Consider the following 25,762-nt stretch of genomic DNA (forward strand, 5'->3'; position numbering starts at 1 on the left):
ATCGTCTTTAAAATGACTCTTGTGGGGGAAAAGATGACCACCCAGCTCAATCCCACAGTAACTGGATGAGATTCTTTGGCTTCTTACACCTGAGGTCAGACTAGAGGAATTTATAATCCCTTCTTGCCATAAAACCTATGAATTTATAATCAATCTGAGGAAGGCCTAAGGGAACATGTCATTCTTTGTGCTGTGTTCCAAAGACGGGAATCCCAGTGTTTATCCACATGCCCCCCAGCTGTGTGCACTGGGTCAGCTGTAGCTGTAACCGGATGGTGGAGGGATTAGTTGGAGCAGCTTGGCAGAGCTGGGACTGTGACATGAACCTAGAGTGATCAGGTGCCCCATCTCCGAGCTGCGGGTTGGGGGCTGTGTCGCTAAAGGTGCGGAAGGGGGAGTTCTTTCCACGGGTTTGTCAGTAATTTGGTGGCATTCATGGTACTGGTCTCCAGGGCTCAGTGAGGGGTAAATGAAGGCGATGACTCATCCTCAGGGTGACGGTAAAGACAGGGTAACAGTTTACAGGTCTGAGATGGTTCGCACCAAGCAGGCTCCGTGTTTGAGCGTAAGCAGCTTCTGTGTGCGACAATGGAACTAAACCCACATTTTGTCTTAGCGAAGAGAAGATGTCAGACTCTGCGCTGTGCTGCTCCTGGGCTCTGTTCCCGCAGTGTTGTGTAGCAGGGGAGGGCAGAGGGCTGGTGTGTGTGTCACTGGCATGTTGGGGTGTTGCTGAAACAGGGCAGAGTTAAGGTTACATTGTGGGGTGACGTAAACTTTAACTCTACATTTCCCCTTCTCAGAACCGAGGGGACAGGAATCCTTACCCAGCGAGGTCACATTCTCGTAGTTCTCCTGCATGACGGCTCTGCAGAGGGCTCTCTGAGCGGGGTCCAGCAGAGCCCACTCTTCCCTGGTGAAATACACAGCCACCTCCTCAAAGGTCACCGGCCTCTGAAAGAGCAAGAGCCCCCCACTAAGGACCTGCTGCCCCACTCACAACCCCACTCTTTGTGGTGCAGCAAGGCCAATTAATTAGAAGCTCTGGGAGGCCCAGAGTCCCACCCTCTTCGGAGCAGCCAGGAGGCATTGGGGTGAGGGGAGAAAGCAAGAGCCCTTCACCCCTCCCACCAGAGAGAGGGGACAGGGGTCCTCATACTCATCACTCACCTACTAGCCAGATGCTGATACAGGGGATGGGACAACTTCCTGGTGGGAATCAGAACACCCTCCCCATGGCCTGCAGCTGGATGGGAGGGGATGGGGTTTCTCATTGGTGCCTCCTTATCTCCGCCTACTAGATTCGTGCTCCAGCACTGAGAATCTGAGAGTTTTTCAGGGGGTTGTTTTCTGTTCCACAATTAAGGAATCTCCACCATAACCCCCGGGGGTCTGTTCCTATAATCAAGTCCCAGCAGGTTTGTCACCCCCTGGCCCCCTCCCTTTCTCCAGCCTGTGGACTTCCTGCCCCGCCTCCAGACTGAACCTCGCAGAAGCTCCAAACGCCTCTGTGCTTGCTGCCCTTCTCTCTCCAGCAGGAAAACACCAACAAACTCCCTTGTGGTCCCTACCTGAGCCACCACTTCTGCAGCCATTTCCCCTCCCTTCCTCCTGGGAGGATGAGGCGATCTGGCCCCGAACGTGGGTGTTATTCTACAGCCTGTCGGGGTGAGAGGGAGAACAGGGGAGAGTTCAGAAGGGACCTTGCTGCAATTTAAGCCCATTGCTTCTTGGCCTGTCTGCAGAGGTTAGGGAGAACAATTTTCCCCTCTCCTCCTAGGAACAACTTTTTATGTATTTGGGATAACTCAGTGGTTTGAGCATTGGCCTGCTAAACCCAGGGTTGTGAGTTCAATCCCTGAGGGGGCCATTTGGGGAACTGGGGTAAAAATCTGGGGATTGGTCCTGCTTTGAGCAGGGGGTTGGACTAGATGATCTTCTGAGATCCCTTCCAACTCTGATATTCTATGATTCTATGTTCCCTCTCATGCTTCTCTTCTACAGACCAAACAAACACAATTTTTTCAATCTTCCCTCATAGGTCTTGTTTTCTAGACCTTTCATCATCTTTGTTGCTCTTCTCCGGACTTTCTCCAATTTGTCCACATCTTTCCTGAAATGTGGTGCCCAGAACTGGACACACTGCTCCAGTCGAGGCCTCATCAGCGCGGAGTAGAGCGGAAGAATTCTATAATTCTGTGAGTTGGCTTCTGAAATCCCTTCAAGCTGTTTCCCATCTGATACTCCTTGATGAAACCTGGGAGCCTTGTCTTATAACAGGCTTCTTCAAAGTGATACAAGCTACAGAAGTGAGATCTTGAAAGAGTGTTGGCCCTTTTCATAATGAAATAACAATACTGCCATGATAAATCGTAATTAATAATGTGGCAAATTGCCGGTACTGTTCTCGGGGTCTCACGCTTTCTCTTCTCTGGGGTAGGTTCAGGGCGCTATTGCTTGCCTCTGAACCGGTTCTTAATCACTCCCCTAGTGTCCTTGGAGGAGGGGAGTGGAGAGGGAGGGACCTGGGCCCGCCCTCTACTCCAGGTCCCAACCCAGGGGCCCTGGGGTTGTGGTGAACCACTTGACTAGCGGTTTCTTCCCCTGGGTTACTTCCCTCTCATACCCGTCAGCTTGTGAAGGGCTTCTCGCCTCTCTTCTATACAAGCCTGGTGCCCCTTACCTAGGGTTTCTGTTGGGCTTCCCAATCCACCGCAGCACTCCTCCAAACCTTCTATTTCTCTCTGGACAAACTCTTCTCTTCTGCAATCTGCACTCTGCTCCAATCCAACCTTTCTCCTTCAACTACCACACCCTGTCTGACTGAAGCAGGGGTTTATATCCCATGACTGGAGTCAGGTGCTCTAACTGGAGTCAGGTGCTCTAATTGGCCACAGCTGTTCTAGTTAATCTAAAGCAAAGCTTCCTCCCTTGGCAGGGAATAAGGCCCCCTGCTAACACTCTTATGCTGCCCTCTGGCCATGCTGTATCACAATAATAAAGAGTGTGTAATAAGCATGTCATAAAAACACATTCTATATTTCCAAGATCACTGCTTTTATAAGCTATACTCAGGTAAAGGAGAAAATCCCGGGAAATATTCATTTTTAGGAGGGGGTTTGTGAGACTTGACGTTTTAGTGAAAGGGGTTCGCAGGTTGTTGAAGTTTGGGAACCACTGCTCTAGGAAGTATTTGTGGAACACTTAAAATTTCCAGGAAATTAGCTTAATATTAGTTTAAAATGTTCATCTCTTAACTTCTAAGGAGGGCAATGCTTTGGTTGTAGGGCGTAATCCATTGTAAACGTCCTGCACAATTTAATTGACACACTGTTTTCTTCCACATGAAAATGAGAAAACTTTCTCCCATCAGTCACCACAACTGGTATAATCCCAAAACTAAACCCTGAAAATGTTATTAGAGAGGCTGTGTTATCCTGAACCTTACTTTCAGTTTGACTTTTTCAAAAAATCTCCCCAAGCCTTGCTAATTAAACAGCAAAAATTAATGTTACATTAAAAAAAAATGAAATCCTGTTTAATTTTCCTACAATACCAGTTCAACAATCAAAAAAATCCTCCCCCAAAGGCGGCCCATAATTTTTTGACTTGTGAGAAATTAACAAAATTGCTAATAGTTCAATCCTACAAAAAGAATTAAAAAAATATTCAAAAGTAATATCCAAAACGAGCCTGAATTGTGTGTGTGAAAAAGAGAGCGAGAAAAAGGCATAACTACTTATGTAAATTCTGTTCTAATGTTTAGTTCAACCTTAAAAAAGCATGTGAAATCCAACAAATATCTGCTAAAACACGTAAAAATGCCGGGGTGTGTGTGTGTGGGGGGGGAGTCAATGATCCAAAAAAAGAGGAAGCTATTCTGGCTTTAAAGTACATAAAGTGCAAACTCTAATTAATTTAACCCCCCCCCCAGTGTGTGAGAAATCTGTAGTTTTCTGGGAATCTACAGTTACTGTGGGCAATTCATCCCAGCGTATGCAAAAAATTACCAGACCTCTCCATAAATTCCTACAAGTACATCAGGATTGGGACTGGTGACCTGCACAAAAATCAGGCCATACAAAAATTAAAAACAAGATTAAATCAAACCCTTTGCTTAATTTACCCTCAAAAAGGTGGAAAAAAAAAATAAAACTTCAAAACGGCATGGATAGAACTTTGGGTAAGTGCTGAGTTGCATCAAAAAATAAACTCACCCCCCCAAGCTGCTGCTTATGTAAACACACAAGTAAGTACTGTTAAAACACCCCTCAAACTATACAAGTCCCAGTAACAATTGAAAGTCTACGACATTTCAATTACATCACTAATGAAAATGTCACTATTCAAGTCAACCACCATTCTTTCAAAATCGAAACAAAACTAAAAAAAAATCAAAACCTCTAATCTAAACCAAAAATCTAAACAAATAAAAAAAAGTAAATTGTCAAATGCCAAACTAACCTCCTAAATTCCAGCAATAAAATAAAAAATAGTCTTAAAAATAAACAGTTCTTAAAAGCAAAAAAATTAACCCGACTACATCGATGTCAAGACAAGTAAAAGCAGCAGAGAATCCTGTGGCACCTTATAGACTAACAGACGTTTTGGAGCATGAGCTTTCATGCTGCTTTTACAGATCCAGACTAACACGGCTACCGCTCTGAATCTTAAGACAATAATTAATGAAAATGTCATCATTATTTGTCCACAAAAGTTGCAATAACCATCTTATACAGTTAATGTTTGTGTCAATTTTGTCTTTGCGTATATAAATCGCTATTCCTTCCTTCCAACAGGAGCCAACATTCTGGTGCAAATATCAAATCTCTAAAATTAAACTAAATTCTTTCACCAGCCACCGTCCTGAAATGGTTGCTGTATTGTTAGCCTTAAAATTCGCTATAAAAACTAATGTTTCAACTTTCGTATTAGGTTCAAATTCAGACTATGTGAGGAGTAGCTGCCTGTTTTATCTCCATACCTGGCATACCAATAAATTCTAAAACGCTAAAAGAAAACAAAGCCGACACTTTAAACTAACTCAATTTGTTCAAAAATAAAATAAATGAACCATTTATTTAACAAATAGAAAAAAACCACACATGCAAATAAACCGAATTGTCTAAACAACAATAAAACTAACCCACTTGCCAAACAAACAGTGCACTAAACTGCGTGGCAAGTGAAAATATTAACTCACGCTCAATCGTGACACTTTCAGCTAAAATAAATGCTTTTTAAGGGTTTACCAAAAGAAAACTAAAATCAAAGCCTCTGTGAAAGAAAGAAAGAAAGAAAGACGTTCTTTGTTTTAATATTAAATAGTACAAAAGTTTATCAACACACTTAACCCTTTAAGCGTTGAAAAATCAATACAACAGAGCACCGTGGGGAAAAGTGTGAGAAACCCAGACATACACTAGAGCAGCTCCCTTCTCACTCCCAATTAGACCACATACAGCACAGTGCTCACTTCCCATTCGTAGCCCGTCTGTACCCACGGTCGCAGCCCCATTTCTCATTCAAGGTCAGTCTATGCAGGATACAGCTGGGCTCCACCTAAGACTTCGCTGCCCCCCACCCTCCAGTGGCCATCTTCAGTCACCCATTAATAGCTGCCGAGCACGGGTCATCCTTGTCTCACCCACCCTCTCTCATACCTTTCAGATGGTTGTTCCTTGCTGCCCCTACTGGAAACACCCCCCTGAGGTCTGGATTCGCTCTGAATCCCCGTCTGACATCCCAGCCGGAGCGAATCAGCCACAGGGCGCACCCGGCTTGACATCGTTCCACCACTTCCAGCTGCACACCAGGGCCGGAGGCAGCGCTCCCCTGTCGCTAACATGGGGATGGGGCTGAAATCTCCCCACGGCCCGTCAGAGACAAACACGTACCTGTGTCGTTCCCCAGCTCCCGTCGCAGCGTCTCTAGGGAAAGAAGAGGAGGGGAGAGGTGAGGATTCAGGCCCTCGCGTGCAGGGGAGGTTCCCCTCAGTTATAAATGTCACTGCTGTTAACGACGAGATGGTGACGGATCAGAGGCCGATACCGCAGCCGCTGCAGACAGAGCCAGCCCCACAGGGCTGCTCTATGGGGAAGGGTGACTGGCTGAGCTGGGCTGTGAGATGGAGCCGGGGTCAGTGACATCACTCGAGCCCCCAACTCCTCCCCAGGGCCTGGGTCGCTGTACCCAGAGGAGACACCCCCAGACTCCCATTCACCTTTGAATCCCAGCAGCACCTGCTGCAGGCGGGTGCTTTGCAGGGAGAAATCGCTGAGTCTCCTCTCCAGCTCCGCAAACCCCAGCTTCGGCCTCTGAAACGCCCCGTCCTCCCTGCTGGGGAAAGGAGGAGGGGAGACAGATGGGCCTGATCCCCACACCAGCAATTAGCTACTGTTATTTATTAAGTCCTTGATTGTCACGATCAGTAGCACTCAGTGTGGGAAAATAGCCCCCTCCTGTACCTGCCAGGGCGCCTGCTATTTCTACCTTTCATTCCCTTCACTTTCCCACCCTCCTTTCTGCATTTCTCGCTGTCTGTGTGTCTCTCCTCTGTTCTTCCCTCTCGACGGGAACTCCCTTTTCCCACTCCTCCCGCCGGGGCCCCACTCCCACCCCCGTCCCATTCCCCAGTGACCAGCCAAGGAATAGTGAACATTGACATTAAGGTGTCGTTATTTCAGCAGTCCCTCCAATGAGATGAACGGAGGACAAGGGAGTTCACGCCCATCTGAACCACGGCTCCCGGCCGCTGGCAGACACAGAGAGACGACAGGTTTCAGGGTGGCAGCCGTGTTAGTCTGTATCAGCAGAAAGAACAAGGCGTCCTTGTGGCACCTTAGAGTCTAACAAATTTATTGGAGCATAAGCTTTCGTGGGCTTCCACCGCGTGCATCTGATGAAGTGGGTTTTAGCCCATGAAAACTTAGGCCCAAATAAATTTGTTAGTCTCTAAGGTGCCACAAGGACGCCTCGTTCTTTTTAGAAAGACAGCAGTGTCCCCCTCTGCATTTGGGAGGGTTCTTTGTAACCAGGAGGGATAGAAACTGGAAAGGTGAGATTCTGCACACTGGGACTATGCGATGCTGCCACAAAAATACGACAGACCAGGTCTGGCCCACGGGCCATATGTCGGCCAGCCCTGGTGGGACCTCACTAGCTGCCAGAGAGACAGCCGCGAGGGGAGATGTGATCCCAGCCAGCATGTCACATTGCAAGGGTGCGGGAAATGCAATATTCAGTGCCGTTTCCAAGCCTCACTGAGCACAGGGGGGGAGTGAAATGGAGCCGGGGACTCACCTGCTCCCAGTGCTCCCGGCACCCTGGAGAGGGAGAGAAAGGAGAGGCCATCACGGGGGGCATCACAGGCTGGGGAGGCCTCCTGCTAGGCAGGGCGGCCACCATCAGAGTTGCGAGTGTTTGGGGAATTTCAGACACTCGGGTTCATATTCAGAGAGCAGCTGCCGTCCCCGTCCCCATCCCCCCAGCAGGGCTGTTTGTTTTCACTGGCCCCAGGGGTCCTGGCTGGGAGGACACCACTGGAGAAAGTTCCTGCCCAGGCACTTTACAGGCAGAAAATGTTCCTCTGCCTTGAGAATCAAATTCCCCCAGGGCTGAGAGCCCCACAAGCCCCCTGACCCCGGTAACCCATTAACCTGGTGGGAGTGGGGGCCTCTGCATCGGGGAGGGGATTTCACCCTCCAAGTGCAAACGCAGAGACACATTGACAGGGCAGGAGAGAAGGTCTTGGGGTTGCAGCAGCCAGGACTCCTGGGTCCCATCCCTGGCGCTGCCACAGACTCACTGTGTGACCTTGGACAGGGCGCTGCCTCGCTTTCCCCCCTTGCCCCATAGGAATAATGCCCCCAGCCCCGCTTTGTAAAGCGCTTTGGGGTCCGGAGCTGAGACGCTCGCATAGAAATGCTGCATCGGATCGTTGCAAGGACAGTCTGACCTGCAGGGACTGGCTCGGCGGCTGCTGCCCCTCGTCTCCTCCCCTGTCGCTGAGCAGGGAAATCTCCCAGGACAGGCTGCAGCCGCCCTCATCCCTTCTCTGGACAATGGCTCTCTCTAGCTCCTCCAGCTGGGACAGCAGCCGCTGCTCCTGCTCCTCCAGAAACCCTCGCAGATCCCGCCACTCCCAGACGATCTTCCACCTCTCGGCTGCCGCCTGTTCCTGCAGCCACAGGGCGAGGGCGGGTTGGCACCAGGGAGAGCCGGAAATGCACCTCCTGGGTGCGGGATTTACTTACCACTGCAGGGATCTCCTGTGCTGGGGGACGGGGGGTTCATTTACCCCTGGACGCGTGGAGGGGTCAGGGCCGGGGTGAGCTGGACCTCGCTCATGGGGTGGGACTGTTCTCCCCAAAATCTCATCAACTTGCACTGAGCCAAACCCTTGATCTCTGCAGCTCCCATTTCATCTCCTTCCACCCCATCACCCCGGGCGCTAGAAAGGCTGCCGGTCACTGCGACGTCCAGCCAGCCCGTGGGCAGGGGCTCTGGGCTAATACAGCCGGACCCTCTGCTGCCCAGCAGCCCCCTAAGAGCATCACCCCACCCCGTGTCGGACCCTCTCCCACCCAGCCGCCCCCTGCCCCCTAAGGGCATCACCCCACCCCGTGTCGGACCCACTCCTACCCAGCCGCCCCCTGCCCCCTAAGGGCATCACACTTCCCCGTGTCGGACCCTCTGCTGCCCAGCAGCCCCCTGCCCCCTAAGGGCATCACCCCACCCCGTGTCGGACCCACTCCTACCCGGCAGCCCCCTGCCCCCAAGGGCATCACCCCCCCCCAGTGTCTGACCCTCTGCTGCCCAGCAGCCTCCTGCCCCCTAAGGGCATCACGCCCCCCATGCCGGACCCTCTCCCACCCAGAAGCTCCTGCCCCCTAAGGGCATCGCACCCCCCCCGTGTCGGACCCACTCCTACCCAGCAGCCCCCTGCCCCCCAAGGGCATCACACACACCTCCCCGGTCAGACCCTCTGCTGCCCAGCAGCCCCCTGCCCCCTAAAGGCATCGCGCCCCCCATGCCGGACCCTCTCCCACCCAGCAGCTCCTGCCCCCTAAGGGCATCGCACACCCCGTGTCGGACCCACTCCTACCCAGCAGCCCCCTGCCCCCAAAGGCATCACACCCCCACCCCGTGTCTGACCCTTTCCTGCCCAGCAGCCTCCTGCCCCCTAAGGGCATCACCCCCCCCCGTGTCCTACCCTCTCCCGCCCAGCAGCCCCCTGCCTGCTAAGGGCATTGCGCCCCCCAGTGTCTGACCTTCTCCTGCCCAGCAGCCTCCCGCCCCCTAAGGGCATCGCGCCACCCCCATGTCCGACCCTCTCCCGCCCAGCAGCCTCCCGCCCCCTAAGGGCATCGCGCCCCCCATGTCTGACCCTCTCCCGCCCAGCGGCCTCCTGCACCCTAAGGGCATCGCGCCCCCCATGTCAGACCCTCTCCCACCCAGCGGCCTCCTGCACCCTAAGGGCATCGCGCCCCCCATGTCTGGCCCTGCTTCCCCTAGGCTCCCGGGGGATGAGTCCCCAGCTGAGGCCAGCAGGCCGGGCCCTGCATTCACCGGCACTTGGGGCTTTGGGACCCCCGGCTAATCTGAGGGGTGGGGGGCTTGGGCACCTACCAGCAGCTCCTCGCTTCGCTGCTGCTCCTCGGCTTTGCCGGCTTCTCCCTGGGCTCGCAAGGGGGCCGGACGCTCTGCTGGGGGCACCTGGAAGAAGCAGGGGAGAGGGTTACAAACCGCTGCAAAGCGCTGCCAGATTTCAGGGTGTCTTCCCCTCCGTAACCCTGCAGATGCCGGAGCAGAGTCCAAGGGAGATTGGAGAGGGGGAAATAAAAGGGGCCCAGGTTTCTCAGGGAAAACCAAGGACCCCGTGGAGCAGTGACCAGGGTGCAGCCCCCAGACCCCAATGTCCCCTGCGCCCACCCACCTCCCAAGCAACCAGCTTCAGACACTGCCTCAGTTTCCTAGCTCCAACACCCCCACACCCAGATCTGAACATGGACCCACCTCTGCAAATCAAATATCCCCCAAACTCCCCGTTGTGCCGCCGCACTGACACCCCCAAACCCCAGCTCTGCCCCACAGACACCCCCAAATCCCCAACTCCACCCCCACTACTGACACCCCCAAGCCCCCAGCTTTGCCCCCACTGATGCTCCAAACTCCCCATTCTGCCCCCCCACTGACATCTCCAAACTCCCCGTTTCTGCCCCTTGACACTCCCGCAAATCCCCAAGCTTGCCCCCATGGACATCACCAAACTCCCCACTCTGCCGCCCGATGACCGTCCAAACCCCCAGCTCTTGCCCCCTACTAATGCCCCCAAACCTCCAGCTACTCACCCCCCCACTGACACTCCACCTCACGCAGCCTCTGACCCCACCCTGAGCGCCAAAACCCTCCAGCTCTCCCACAGCAGAACCCCAGCCCACGCTCTCGCCCCACTCCACACCCCCAAACCCCTCTTCCCCCCACTGACACCCCGACACCCCCACTCCAAACAGCCCCAACCCCAGCACCAGCCCGGCTCTGACCCCCAGACTCCCCCCCGCTGCCGGGGCCGCGCCTGGACTCCGAGTTCCGAGCCCCTCTCGCGTGTCGCCCACGCGTGTCCCGACCCACCGCGCTGCTCCGGGGTGCAGGGCCGGAGCAGCCCAGCGCTGCGCCCCGGCCGGCCATGGCCCCGCTTGCCAGCACTAAAGGGCGGGTGTCCGGCCGGGGGGGGCAGGAAGAGGCGGCTCCTCCCCGGGCCTGGCCCTGCCCCCTGGGCCCCACGCAGGGGGGTTGGGACACGCGGGGAACCGAGCTGCAGGAGAGGCGCAGGTACCCGCGGGGGGATGTTACAATTTGGGGGGCAGCGCAGATGGGGAGACAGAGGCGGGGGGACTGGACAGCAAGTGTGAAAAAACCCCAGATAGGGGGTAATCGGCGCCTGGGTAAGACAAAGCCCCAAATGTCGGGACTGGCCCTATAAAATCGGGGCGTGGGGTCACCCTAAGCCAGAGAGGAGTCCCCAGATCCGGCTTTTCTGGCTGCACTTGGAGGGGGGCTGTGACCCCGGCAGGTAGCCCCCCGGGTAAAGGCTCAGAGCCTTTCGCTAGCCGGGAAAGTTCCCCAAAAGAGCGGGACCATCCCCCTGCTTACATAATGCTGGGACTTAGGCACCCACCCACGGAGCCTTGTGAAACTCACCCTAAGGCGTCTACCAGAGTGGGTCTCAGCCGGGGTGCCGGTGCCCCCAGGGATCACAGAGGTCTTCCGGGGGGGCGGGGGTACATTTGCCTTGTTTTCCAGCAGGCTGCGTAAACAGCGCTAGCAAAGTCAAATCTCATGCAATGACTTGTTTATACTGGTCTATATATTAGCCCAGCGGTAGGCAACCTATGGCACAGGTGCCGCAGGCGGCACGCGAGATGATTTTCAGTGGCCCTCGCACTGCCCAGGTCCTGGCCACCGGTCCGGGGGGCTCTGCATTTTAATTTAACTTTAGATGAAGTCTCTTAAACATTTTAGAAACCTTGTTTACTTTACACATAACAATAGTTTAGTTCTATATTATAGACTTAAAGAAAAAAACCTTCTAGAAATGTGAAAATGTATGACCAGGACGCGAAACCTTAAATCAGAGTGAATAAATGAAGACTCGACACACCACTTCTGAAAGGTTGCCGACCCCGGACTATACACCAGGGATTCTCAAACTGGGGGTTGGGACCTCTCAAGGGGTCACGAGGTTATTACATGGGGGGTCGCGAGCTGTCAGCCTCCACCCCGAACCCCGCTTTGCCTCCAGCATTTATAATGGTGTGAAATATATTTAAAAGTGTTTTTCATTTATAAGGGGTGGGGGGTCACACTCAGAGGCTTGCTCCGTGAAAGGAGGTCACCAGGACAAAAGTTTGAGACCCACTGCGAAATGGAAGTACGATATTCATATTCCAATGGATTTATTTTATACTTGTATGATCGAGACGAGAAAGTCAGCAATTTCTCAGTAATTGCGTGCGGTGACACTAGGGTGACCAGACAGCAAATGTGAAAAATCAAGACGGGGTGGAGGGTAATAGGAGCCCACATAAAAAAAAGACCCAAAAATCGAGACTGTCCCCCAAAAATCTGGACTATCCCTATAAAATCAGGACATCTGGGTGACACTTTTGTGGGTTTTATGTCGGATTTTGCAAGCCAGACGTTTTCAAGTGAGGTGAGACTTGGCGGTACGTAAGACCAATCAGCCTCCTGAACAGGGCCCGGCCATCTGGCAATGGTTGAGACCCACAACTCTGCAATGTGGCCATAATAGGTAGTGTACGCATCTCCATAAGAAAGTGAGCCTCGCCTTCCCCCCCCCCCTTCTTTTCAAAACACTTCTCAGCAAACCCGCATGCCTGGGAACATCTGCTGAAGCCAATGCTCTTCCTCGACCTCCGATTCTGCAGGCTGCTTTTTACCGGGGTTGAAAAGGGGCAAATCGGAGCAAGGGGTGGCCAGAGTCTGATGGGGTGGAAATTGACTGGCCGGGGAGTTCGAGCAGCTGGAGGCAGAGGCAGGAGAGGGGCTGAGGGGAAAATCAGGGCCGAGGGGTGGAGGAACTGGGGTAAAGCCCAGAGGTGTGGTGCTGCCGGAGGGTAAAACCCAGCACAGGCAGGGGCAGAGGGGGGAACAGTTACCCCAGTGGACTGAGACACCCGTGTTTGCAATAATAGAGGTGGGAGGCAGGGGGGCTTTTTTCTCTCCTCATCCATAGGACAGTACGTCTCAGCACAGGCTTCCCAGGGCTGGGTTCTTGAAGATGTAGTAAAGAGGACTCGACTCTCAAGGCCTTGTATCAGAGGCCTGGTATGAGGCCTGTGGCCTGGGCTAAAGTAGTGGACAAAACTTTGCCGATACAAAGTTAAGTTGCGAGCAAGAGGCAGGCCCGGCTCCCAGAATCTGACAAGCACAGGGCTGGTATTGCAGAAACACATATTCCTAACTAGTGTCAGGCACAAGAATAGACACACAAACACATTCCAGAGAGGTGGTACCCGAACACCCCCAATTCCAGACCATTCACCAGAGATAACAGGAGCACGCAGACCCATCTTAAGGATAAGGTCTGGATGACAGCATGATGGAGAGAGAGGTTTTGATCGAACCAACAGTACAAGGTGCTGGGTTGGGATTAGCTACGTCCGAGGGGGAAGTAATTAACCCCACCAGAGGGTGCCACCTAACTATATCAGAGGGGCGGCACGTAACTTGTTTGTATTGGGGTATAAAGAAGTATCTCAGAGGATGTGTCTCTGTCTGGCCTAGGGAGGAACAAAGCGTCCCGCCGTTCACTAAGTTTGTCCATTGTTATGGGATACACGTATTAACGGTCCAGTAGAGTCTGCGGGATACTAGCGATGCTCTGGAACTGCTCCCCACAAAGCCAGGCAGGACTTTGGGAGCCTCCTCTCCCTTGGAGCAGACTGTCTCCAGGGCAAGAAGCTCACACGGCTTCACCGCCTGGGTCTCTCCTTGGAGCATTCAGCATCCTCTGCCCCTCCGTGCACTTCCCACAGCGAGCCCACCCCAGGGGGGTCCTGGGGGGGCCACAGGATCCTACACCCCCACTTAGCAGTCAGACGTGACTCTCAGCCAGCCAGTAAAACAGAGGTTTATTAGGTGACAGGAACACGGTCTAAAACAGAGCTTGTAGGTACTGTGAATGGGACCCCTCGGCCAGGTCCATTCTGGGGGGCAGTGAGCCAGACCCCCACATCTGCACTTCACTCCTCATCCCCAGCCAGCTCCAGACTGAAACCCCCTCCAGCCCCTCCTCTCTGCTCAGTTCCTTTCCCCGAGGCCTGGAGGTCACCTGACCTCTTTGTTCTCCCACACCTTTAGCATCCCCTTGCAGGAGGGGAAGGGCCTCAGCCATTTGTTGCTAGGATACAAAGTGTCGGCAATTTATGCATACTGGAGACTTAAGAAATGCATAGGGAAAACTGAGGCACTCACACCGTATTTAGAGGAAGCATTAAGAACAGTCCCACTTTGTCACAATTAGTACCATGCTTCATCAACAATAAACCTGGCTGGGTGCCTTCGTACCTTCACGGATCCTGTGGTCATTGGGCAGTTCGCTCGAGGTCTGCCCTGCCAGCTGTCTGCACAGAACTGGGACAGCACACAGGGGGAACACACACACGCAGCCAAACTTTTAACCACAAAAGGCACAGGCATCCCAATGCCTAGTTACCACAGCTCTCCTCTATCTGATATAACCTACTGAGAAGACTCAATTCAGTGAAATGTTTTACATACACTCCCTCAGAAACAGAGAATCCCTTATCAGTGTATTTGGCTGCAAAAAGTCTCACAGCAGTTCACAGATTTGTCTTATCCGCTCCTGGGATTCCCTGAATGATGCTCCCATCCTTGTACTCCATTTTAAATATACTTTTGCTCCTTTTCATGTCTTACTTTTCCAAAAGGTTATTTTCCTGACTCTTAGCACTTCATCACTGACCTTTGTTCTTGCGCTGTCGAATTTATATTTTAATAACAAATACGCCTCAAAAATCACTTGCTAGTAGTAGCAATGACGTCTGCGTTCCTAGCATTGCACTGGCGATGTGTGTTACTGGGATTTCTAATTTGGCATTTTTCATTCTCACCCTCTCTTCTTAATTTTCAAGCACAAGTTTATTTTGTTGGACCGTGTTGGAAAGTTGAGAGGAGAAACTGGAGGCACAGAAGGTGATGTGACTTGCTCAAGGTTACGCAGCAGGTCAGTGGAAATCCTGGCCCTCAGTTCTCTCTACATTTCTGCAGAATCCCAATTAAAAACTTTCTGGATTCCCCTTGCAAACTCTCCAAAGGCCTGATGAGTTTAATCTGGCTGGTACAGTCCCTGCTGTATTTCCAGCAGCAGCAGCTATTACCCAGCGGGTTCATCAGTTGACACCCAAATGGCATCTTGTGTGTATTTGGGTTTGTGCTGAGTGCTGGGAGGTGTGACGGGGCTGGGCACGTGCAGAACTGAGCCGAAAGTGCTGGGACCGAGAGAGAGACCTGTGTGATACTTGCTCACATCAAATTCTGCCAGCTGCAGGATTCAGCATCAATTCTCCTCCTCATGCAAAGAGCAGGGTAGGTTTGTTTCTTTCACCAGGCTGCTTCCCTGGTTCATTTGTTTGTTCGTGAGCGAACCCCGAACCTCTAGAGAGCTATTCACCGCATGGCTAGAGCTCTTTGCCTCCTCACTAAGGTTTGTCTGAGTTCGAGATCCGCCTGTCGGAGAAAAACTCAGTTCTCGCTTTTTCTTTGGGTGCTGCAAAATCAAATACTTTATTATTTCTCCAGCAATTGCAATAGAGGGAGGGGGTGCCCAGTCCTGGACAGGTCTCTCAACAGGTAAACAATTACAGCAGCATTTATACCTTTGTTACAGACAATAACAAGCAATTATACAGACAATAATAAGCAACAGCTGCATTTTGTTTATACACAGGCCATCCTGCTAGCTTATTCTTCTCACTTCTAGAAGACACCAGTCTACGTATTTGGTTATCAGTGCAAGGTCGTGACAACTTCTCACACAGTTCTTTTTCACTCGCCTCACACCATCCTCGCTTCTACAGGTCTCGCGTCATTAGGGTTACAGCTGGCCTGACTCTTGCTAACAGACTGACATGCATTAAGATCCCCTACAAATCCTTGTCCATTCTTTCCCTACTTCCACACGCCGTAGCAACCATTATAATAATCCCGTGTCGTGCTCCATAGAGCTTGTGAGCACTTTACCAACTGGCGCTAAAGCTCGGGCCATGGGGTGGCGGAGGAGAAGCTGGTACATCTTCAAGCAGTGGTGGTAGGAGCGGTGTTTGTGCTGAGGGAAGCCCTGGGGAGTGCGGATTGCCCTCACCAGTACAGAATAGGTGCATCAGCACACGCTCCACACCGTGCGTGGGTCTCTGGGGTGCTCAGCACAGCTGGCAGCCCGTCCGCCCCTACCCATTTGCCATCAGGGAGCAGCAACGTTATGGCTTCCCCATGCATGGGGGTGTTGGGGGGAATGGGACAACCTGGGAAAGGACTTCTTGTGTGATGGCAGCCATAGATCAGAACTGCTTCTGCCAGGAAAGATTTCAGGTGAGCACAGATGGTCCTCAGTCAGGGAAAGAGGAAATCCCAAATATTTCTCTCTCCTTTCTACCTACCAGAGACTAAAATACACCTGCATGGAGACAAACCCACCTGACGTCAAAATCTCTTTCTGAACAAGCCCTTTCATCTCCCTTGAGATGTTACCCCAGGAGCTTGCTGGCATCCACCCTCCCTTTGATGAGAAACCTTTCTCCGTCAAGGCAGCAGGACGAGTGCATTGCTGCCGGTGCCTGCCCGCCGAGCTGATGATCTGTAATGGTCAGTGATTGCACTAGCTCTGAAGTATATCAAAGGCGAACTCTAAAGAAATAAAGAATTTAAATTATCCGTCACACATCCCATGTCCCACAACAATGAATCCAACTCACCGGTCACTTGGAGAGACGTATCCGTGTCAGGATGCTCCGCTGTGAGCCCAGTAAATGGAGCTGCACAATACATGATGTTTCAGGGTGATTTAAAGGTTGCAATTGAGACATATGAACACTGGTCAGTAGCAAATTAAGACAGAGAGCAGGTTTTCACACCACAGCTTGGATATTGCGGCTTCCAACCCTTGGGCTCTGCAGGGATATGGAACGATTCAGGATCTCCCGTAACGGAAGAGGAGGAGATGATTTCTGAGAGGGGCGGAGGCTTATCGTAAGGGTGATTTTCTGTCACTTTCTAGTGATTGTTCAGTACATGAATGCAGCCTTCGCCTCCCCCCCACCCCCCGGCGAGGAAATATTGTTACAGTGCAAAATACCAGTGCTTTGCACAGAAAGGAGGGAGCCACACGATGGCACCGGAACCTAAGCAGTGAAACACAAGCAGCTTTTTCTGGGCATGTTGATTCTGAACAGTGAACAAACCTGACACCCCTATCATGAAAAGCCAAAATCAATAAATAAAATTCTTTTTATGGCCGGGAACACTAGGACAAAAGAGCCCCGATAATTGCTGCCCGTTTACTTATGAATTCTTTTATATTAGAAAGAAAATCGTACCAAAATTGATCTGAACTTGAGCTGCCCGTTATTAAACGCTGGTTCCCCGATTCAATTCCAGCTGCGCTGCTGGAAACACCCCCAGGTCCCTGCTCACCCCAGTAGGGGCAGAAAGAGAAACCCCCACTGGGCGCTGCCCTGAGCTGCAGGCGGGTGTCTCGGGGGTGGGGGGAATTGATTGATTGCAGCTGAGGAGGGAGCCAGGACAGACCTCTGGCAGGGCCGCCCAGAGGATTCAGGGGGCCTGGGACAAAGTAATTTCAGGGGCCCCTTCCATAAGAAAAAGTTGCAATACTATAGAATATTATATTCTCATGGGGGCCTCATGGGGCCCAGGGCCTGCGGCAAATTGCCCCATTCCCTCCCCGCCCCCGGGCAGCCCTGGCCTCTGGTGCTCTGCTCCCAGCATCTGCCCATTGCAGGCTGTCTGCTGGCCTCACCTGCTGGCCCCTCAAACACGGACACTGGACTACGTCCCGCTCCGCCAAAGGAGCTGGACACCCCGGGGTTACGGTGCCCGCGGACGGGCTCTGGGCTTTTGGCATTACAGGGCCCTGGCTCATTCCCTGCTGAGCACCTGGGCTCGGTCTGGGGCCACAGTGAGATTGTGGGACACCCCCACCCTTTGGGACATGTCTCCTTCCTTTCCTGGGAACCCCAGCGCCCCTGCCCCTTGTTACCGGGGTAACCCAGCGCTTCCACCCCACAGAACCAGTGTCCCAGAGAAATGCCCTGAACCCGTCTCCATTCCCGGTGTCCTAGCTCCATGGAGAGCACAGGGCTGAGGGAAGGCAACTCACCATAACCGCGATCACCTCAGGCTGCAAAGCTCAGGTCCGGGTTTGCTGGACTTTGGGGGTTGCTGGGCTGAGGGATTGGGGATCAGGCCCATCTCTCTCCCCTCCTCCTTTCCCAAGCAGGGAGGACGGGCCGTTTCAGAGGCCGAAGCCGGGGTTTGCGGAGCTGGAGAAGAGACTCGGCGATTTCTCCCTGCAAAGCGCCCGCCTGCAGCAGGTGCTGCTGGGATTCAAAGGTGAGTTGGAGTCTGGGGGTGTCTCCTCTGGTTAGAGTGACCCAGGCCCTGGGGAGGAGTCGGGGGCTCGAGTGATGTCACTGACCCCGGCTCCATCTCACAGCCCAGCTCAGCTAGTCGCCCTTCCCCATGGAGCAGCCCTGTGGGGCTGGCTCTGTCTGCAGTGGCTGCGGTATCGGCCTCTGATCCGTCACCATCTCGTCGTTAACAGCAATGACATGAATAACCGAGGGGAACCTCCCCTGAACGCGAGGGCCTGAATCCTCACCTCTCCCCTCCTCTCCTTCCCCTAGAGACGCTGCGACGGGAGCTGGGGAGCGACACAGGTACGTGTCTATCTCTGACGGGCCATGGGGAGATTTCAGCCCCATCCCCATGTTAGCGACAGGGGAGCGCTGCCTCCGGCCCTGGTGTGCAGCTGGAAATGGTGGAACGATGTCAAGCCGGGTGCGTCCCATGGCTGATTCACTCCGGCTGGGATGTCAGATGGGGATTCAGAGTGAATCCAGATCTCAGGGGGGTGTTTCCAGTAGGTGGAAAGAACAACACCTGGAAAGGTATGAAATAGGTGGGACAAGAATGAAATTGTGTTCATTGTGTGACTGAACATGGCCACGTTGGGCAGCAGAGTCTCAGGAGCGAGGAGAGGGTGGAGATGGGGCTGGTCTCGTGTGTACACACTGGCTGTGAAGGGGAGGAGAGCCCTAGATTGTATTTGGGATCCATGTGAACGAGACGGGCGCTGCTCGAGTGTGTCTCGCACGTTTCACGTTGGTGACCCCTTATTTGACGTCAGGGTTTGGGGTGGGGGGATTCCCTTCCATTGACTGTGAAAGGAAGAATAAAACGCGTCTCTGTGCTGAGGCTCCGTAACTTGGAGGGGGGGGTCTCAAGAGGCTGGCAGGAAACTGCTGACCTGGAAGGAGAAACGTGGCCGGAAGTGGGACAGTGAGACTTTGCTTTCAGGGGTTCTCAGACTCCATGGCACCATGACCCCCTTCTGACAACAAAAATTACCACGGGACCCCCAGGTGGGGGGACTGAAGCCTGAGCCCCACTGTCCCGAGTAGGGCCCATAACCTGAGCCCCGAGTCCCAGCAAGTCTCAGCCAGCCCAGGTGACCCCCTTAAAATGGGGTCATGACCCACTTCGGGGTCCCAACCCACAGTTTGAGAACCGCTGCTTTAGATCATAACAACCCGGGAATATCTCCCAGCCTGTCTCCCTGCCTGTCATGAGTCGGCCGGGGTGGCAAGCCACCGCCGGAGAAACATCGGCCTAGCTCGTCCGTTGTCCGACTGGGACGAGGGCGTTACTCTGTGTATGGGCCTGCTATGACTGAGCTGTTAGCTGCTGTGCCTGATATAGACTGAGTCAGGGAGCGATTCGTTCCCCTAAAACTCCCATTTCCAAAATCTTTTCATTATTCGGCTCTCAGCTGTGCCCAGTGACCCGGTGCCGGTTGTGTATGGCACAGCCAGAGCGACTGAAACCCCTTCCGGGGTTAGCGGGGACGAGGATCCATCACAAAATGGCCTTAGCACTGGTAGGACAGGTGAGGCCTCCACGAATAGACAGTTACCAAGTCCCCCAGCCGGAGAGAGAAACTGAGGAGAAATGAGTGGGGAGAGACGTCACAATCTCCCAGACTTGCTCAGCTCCAGTTCCTATCTCGGCACTGGAGAGATTTTATCTCGATTCCGCCCTGCCGGGGGATGTGGTGCCCTCAGGGACCATGTTGGGCATTAAAGGGTCTCCGTGGGGTTAGCCCGGGTGGGAACGGTCGGCTCGGTACTGCAAGAGGAATGGCCGTACTGGGTCCGTACAATAAAGTGGCCGAGGTTTTGCCAGCAGCAGAGCCAGGAACGTTTCTCTGTGGGGAAAGAGCCTGGGGGATGTGCTGTGACACTTACGAAAGCTGGCTGTGAAATCTCTCCAATCCCCGTCCTCACCCTGACAGGCTGTGGGACGACGTCCACCTTTCCCTTGGGCTGGGCTCAGCCTCCAACGGGACGAGGACGGGAACCAGCTGCCGAGGAGCTGGCTGAGGTAGGGATTATCTGGGAGCTGCTGGTGGGTCCATCTGCGCCGACGGGGGCAGGAAACCCAGAGAAGATGGGAGCTTCTGGGGAGTTTAGTCTGGGAGTGGGAGGGGGCAGGAAATCCACAGAGTGGGGAAAAGCCTGCCGGGACTTGTTTAACCTGGGGCTTAGCGTCTAGGAACAGACTCATGGGTGTGGTGGGAGGAACCTGCCCTATTTATGGGGTGAACACCCCCTTGGACAGGGCTGGAGAAATTACCAGCCGCCCGTGCGGTAGTCCAAACCCACTGACCAGAGGCTGCTGGGAGATATGAAGGGGTCACCCAGCAGTGGGGCTTAGGGGAGATGTCCCATCCCCTCACACCCGCCTGCTGGCAATGAGGGAGGTGTTGGGATTCCCACCAGGGAGCTGCCCCTGGGCCCTGCTGGAGGCTCCGTGTCCTGTATCAGCCCATGAGACTATCCTGCGCCAAGAGGCACTCGCGATGTTGATGGAAGAATTCCTCCATTGACCTACCGCTGACTAGTCATCGTGGGTAGTTCTCTGAAGATGTCCGTGCAGTGTGCAGCAGCGGTCAAAAAAGCAAACAGGATGTTAGGAATCATTAAAAAGGGGATAGAGAATAAGACTGAGAACATATTATTCCCCTTATATAAATCCATGGTATGCCCCATCTGAATACTGTGTACAGGATGTGGTCTCTCACCTCCAAACAAGATCATTCTAGCTCTAGAAAAGTTCAGAAAGGGCAACTAAAATTGATTAGGGGTTTGGAGAGGGTCCCATACGAGGAAGATTAAGAGGCTAGGCCTCTTCAGCTTGGAAAGAGGAGACTAGGGGAAATGATGAGAGGTATATAAAATCACGATATGATGTGGAGAAAGTGAGATAAGGAAAGTATATTTACTTATTCCCATAATACAAGAACTAGGGGTTCACAAATGAAATAATGGGCCAGCAGGTTTAACACAAATACAGGCATTCTTCACACAGCGCAGCTGGCTGCGGGGGCTTGGCATGGCCGGAGGGGTAGTCACCCTCAAGCCCAAATGCAGTTGAGACGTCGGCAGGCATTTACTGTGTTGACTGGTCAGGGCTCTGCCCCATTTCCCCATTTCCAAATAGGGATAATGCCCAAGCCCCAGCTCCCACCCCCCCCAGAATTCCCCAAACCTTTTCCCAGCTCTGCCCCCCAGACACTCCCAAACCCCCAGCTCTGGACTCCCCACTGACAGCCCCAAACCCCAGCTCTGCCCCCCACACTGACACCCCAAACCCCTCAGCTCCACCCCTCACAGACCCCCCCAAACCCCCAGCCGTTCTGGGCCCCCTCAGCACCCAAACCCCCAGCTCCACCTCCTCACGACAACCAAACCCTCAGCTCTGCCCCCACACTGACACCCCCAAAACCCCAGCTTCTGCCCCCCACACTGACAACCCCCAACTTCAGGCTCCACCCCCTCAACAGAAGCCCAACCCTCAGCTCCGCCCCTCACTGGACACCCCCCAGACTCCCATCTTCTGCCCCCTCTGGACACTCCCAATCCCAGCTTGCCCCCACACTGCCACCTTCCCCAAAACCCCAGCCTCCAAACGCCCTAACCAGTCCCAGCCCTTCCCCCACCCAGCCTGGCTCTGAACCCCGATTCCCCCTCCATCGTTGCCCCCTCCCTCACTCCTGTGGTCCTGCTTGGGCTCTGCTAGATTGAAGCCCACTCCGGGCCCCTCCCTGCATGTCCCCCCACACGCGTCCACCCCACACGTGCCCCCCCACGCTGCCCCCCCGACCCACCCGTGCTCCGGGCCCAGCCACGGCCTGCTGCAAACACACAAAGGGGCTGCTGGGCCGGGGGGGGGGGCAGGAAGGGGCAGCTCCTCCCCGAGCGTGGTCCTGGCCCCCACGCAGGGGGTGTGTGTCATGTGAGGAACCCAGCTCTGGCCGAGGAAACCCCCCCTCAGCCTGCAGGGAGGTTTGGTCACATTCCTGTGCCATGGGGCGTTCAGAGACCCGGCACCTCTGGGCTTCTGCACCACTTAAAAGTGTTTAAAAAGAAAATTGGCTTCAGCCCGGGCACCGCTTTCATTACAAATTAATCCCTGAGCTGAGTGGATCCCTGCCCCTGCCACCAGGGCCCAGCTGCCTCGCTCCACGTGTTCCCTGGGCCGTGGGATTTTATCAGCTGGTTTCACCCGTAATCCTCCATATCCAGCGCAAAAGACTGCCACGCGAGAGCTGCGTTCTCCTCTGGGCCTCACCGCAGCCGGACAAGTCCCCATGGGCTGCAGCGGAAGGGTCTGGACTTTCCCTCTTGCAGTCGGAGCTCAAATATCAGCGGGATCCCAACACCCCTGAGCGCTTCTCTAGGGTGACCAGACAGCAAGTGTGACCTGCAGCCCTCATGCGTTACCTCCCCTGCACAGGGAAGACAGGTCTACAATCCTATCTGCCCTGATTCCTCAAGAGAGTCTGGGTGAGCCTTGACCCCCCTCAGTCGGTGCCCCCCAAACCATCCTAGGCTGTGACACCCAAACACAGCCGTGTTTTCGATAGGCTGAAGTGTGGTTTAGGTTATGTCTTTTCTCGATGTGCATATGGGTCCGGTGTGATTTCTGAGGAAGCAATGTATGATTTTTGCATGGTGTGTGTGTGTGTGCGCGCGCCAGGGGAGAATTGCGGAACTCCCTTCACACAGGTGTGCAAGTGAAAGTACCCAAGACTCTAATGTCATCGAGAACAACTCTGTTTTCTGAGATAATTTGTGTTTTAACATCAGACTTTTATTCTTCAACTAATCATCAATTTCCTGTTTAGTTCCATTTGCATTTGTAACAGTCACATATTCAAAAATCTTATCAGATATGTTCGTTTTCTGTTTGCCCCATTTCCACTTAGTGAACACTTCTATAAAGTTGTGGTTGACAAGCTTTCCACTTCAGTGAGTTCATGTGCATGTATATCTGTCTTCTCCCGCAAGTGTTGGTCGAAGGGGGTCCAACACTCGGTGGGAAGGTCTATACCATGAAAAAAAACACTTCTATTCGATTTTCACCTTTTTTAAATCTTTCACAGTAGCCAGAGGTGGAGGAAAAATGGTGCAGCTACATAATACACAAGAGCAAACCTAAGAGAAAAAAGCATGGAATCAGGACTCAACATTTGAGTATCCTGCAGTCTGAACCTGGAACATTTCAAGCAGGCAGCCAGGCTGGGATCCAGGGGGAAGGAATGTCCTCTGAAGGCACCAGCTGTTTCTCTCTTTGCCTCATGAAACTCTGGATTCAAAGGATAAGGGACAATTGTTCCCAAGCTAACTGTGGGATTGTAATCAGTGCCACTGAACTAGAGAACATTGTTCTAACATAGTTTGAGTTGCACGCAGTTCTCCATAGCTTCCTTCGCTGGTGTGAAAGCCAATCAGTGGGTGCCTGCTACTTCTCCCTGAATTCCTCCCAAATCTTTGACCTTTGTCAGGGTAAATTCACACTTCTCTGGAGTAGAACTGTCTACCCACCCGTGGAAAATCTCGGCAGCGCTAGTGAGGAATGGCTTCCTCAAACACGCCCACTTCATTTCTTTAATGTGGTGTGTCATAAACAGATAGCTAAGGGTTAATGTTTCTTTTACCTGTAAAGGGTTAACAAAGAGAACCAAACACCTGACAAGAGGACCAATCAGGAAACCGGATTTTTTTAAAAGCTTAAGGGAGGGAATTTTGTGGGTCTTCTTTGTCTTGGGTCTGTGTCTTTTGTCTGTCTCTCAGCTATGAGAAGTTCTTTCTATCTTCTAATCTTCTGTTTCCAAATTGTAAGTACAGGTAGAAAAACAATATAGGCTTTTATGTTTTTTTGGTTGTATTTACATGTGTGTAACTTGCTGGAATGTTTCAAATTGGATATCTTTTTGAATCAGACTGTTTATTCATTTTTTTCTTTTAAGCAATTGATCCTGTATTATTGTCATCTTGATACAGAGAAATTTTGATGTCTTTTCTGTAATTCCTGTCTGGTGGCAGCAAGATAAGATCCAAGCTGGTAATTAAGCTTGGAGGTTCATGCTAAGCACCCAGATTTTGGACGCTAAGGTCCAGATTTGGGAGAAAGGCTTATGATAGTGGTGGCGCAGGTCTAAATCAGAAAACTCGATAGAGGCCTAGGATCAGAATCTCGGTCAGCTAACATTCAACAGAGACTTCATTTTATACCCGTTTTCAGCAACTACCAGGAGTGAGTTCATTGAAAATACCACTTCTATTGCCTTCACATCCACACAGTTAAGGAGAGCGTTTTCCAAATCGTAGGATCAGCTCAGAGCTATCGTCAGGGGTGATTTCCTGTAGGGCCTGCATCACAACTCTCTGGGAAATACAGCGTCATTTCGCCTAGTTCTAGCTCACTGGCTGTGGAGTTCGCTCTCCAGATCACCTGAGACAACACTGACCTAACACAACTGAACACAGACATGATCACATCTGTTTATTTCAGTTAGTTACACAATCTGGGTTGTACTGTTGTTCACTATTTGAAAGTAGAGACTTTAAAACATTAGTGTTTCCCTGGTAGCGTGTCCAATTGCTTAGAGTGTCCTCTCCGATTGACGGAACTTTCTCCCGATGATCATGAAGGGAAGTAAGAAATGACTTTTAGCAAATGGTCATATGTCTCAAAGTCCCCAATAATTCTGAGCTACATTCTGCCAAACAAAATTAATATCCAGTGATTTGACCGAACAGCCTTTGGCAAGGAGAGAAAAAACCCACATCTCAGAGAGGGAGACAACATTTTCAGTTTCATATTAAGTAAAATTCCAGAGCCGGTTACATCCAATGACTCAGAATCAGGACAATGGATTCTCTCATCACAATCTCCTCTGATCTATTCAAACTTTCTTCACTCTGCACTGTCTCATTATTACTGGGTCAAGTTATTTACAAAAGTTTCAGCAGCATCATACCAATGTTCCCATCGGCAAACAATCCCAACTCTGGCGGGGAAAAGTCCAGCGGTGGCGTTGCCGTTAAGTGGAAATGGAGATTTAAACTTTGCATGGTCACACTCTGTTTGAGGTCAATAAAGTCTGTGACACTTTCATCTCCAGGCCTAAGAGTTGGATTTGGGATCAAAGAAATCAAAGCACCATTCCCAAGCCCAGAGCCCTGGGAACAGGGCGTGACGAAGCCTCCATGGCAACTAACGGCCATGCAAGGGGATGCTAAAGGTGTTGGAGACAGAGAGATCAGGTAACCTCCTGACCTGGGAAAGAGACAAAGCCCAGAGAGGAGGGGGGTTGGTAGTTTTTGGAAGCTGGCTGGAAAATGGAGGGGAGCCCCGAGGAGGCTCAGGCCTCCCTGGGGGCCCAGATGGACCTAACTAAAGGGGGTCCTGTTGTCTGTACCGGCAAGACCTGTTTTGGACTGTGTTCCTGTTGTCTAAATAAATCTCTGTCTTACTGGCTGGCCAAGAGTCACGTCTGACTGCGAAGGGGTGGGGGGCAGGACCCTGTGGCTTCCCCAGGACCCCGCCTGGGCGGACTTGCTGTGGGAAGCGCACG

The 25,762-nt window shown here is 52.6% G+C and overlaps 3 protein-coding genes across 3 annotated transcripts in view; 2 read left to right on the plus strand and 1 right to left on the minus strand.

The window, feature by feature from the left end:
- LOC116829256 (uncharacterized) overlaps positions 1-10,712 on the minus strand; it is a 385,131-nt gene extending 374,419 nt beyond the window's left edge. Inside the window, exons 1-8 of the mRNA XM_075070439.1 lie at positions 10,633-10,712; positions 9,631-9,717; positions 7,958-8,179; positions 7,303-7,325; positions 6,224-6,339; positions 5,898-5,930; positions 1,572-1,660; positions 828-954 (exon numbers count right to left, since the gene is read on the minus strand). Of these exons, the coding sequence (XP_074926540.1) occupies positions 828-954; positions 1,572-1,660; positions 5,898-5,930; positions 6,224-6,339; positions 7,303-7,325; positions 7,958-8,179; positions 9,631-9,717; positions 10,633-10,689 (754 nt within the window). The 5' untranslated portion in view covers positions 10,690-10,712. The remainder of the gene's footprint in view (positions 1-827; positions 955-1,571; positions 1,661-5,897; positions 5,931-6,223; positions 6,340-7,302; positions 7,326-7,957; positions 8,180-9,630; positions 9,718-10,632) is intronic.
- Positions 1-25,762, plus strand: part of LOC116824745 (uncharacterized) — an 864,335-nt gene that overhangs the window by 674,693 nt on the left and 163,880 nt on the right. The window lies entirely within an intron of this gene.
- LOC116824014 (uncharacterized) overlaps positions 1-25,762 on the plus strand; it is a 585,485-nt gene that overhangs the window by 283,452 nt on the left and 276,271 nt on the right.

Source organism: Chelonoidis abingdonii, chromosome 11 (assembly GCF_003597395.2).
Source record: "Chelonoidis abingdonii isolate Lonesome George chromosome 11, CheloAbing_2.0, whole genome shotgun sequence".
Classification (NCBI taxonomy): Eukaryota; Metazoa; Chordata; order Testudines; family Testudinidae; genus Chelonoidis; species Chelonoidis abingdonii.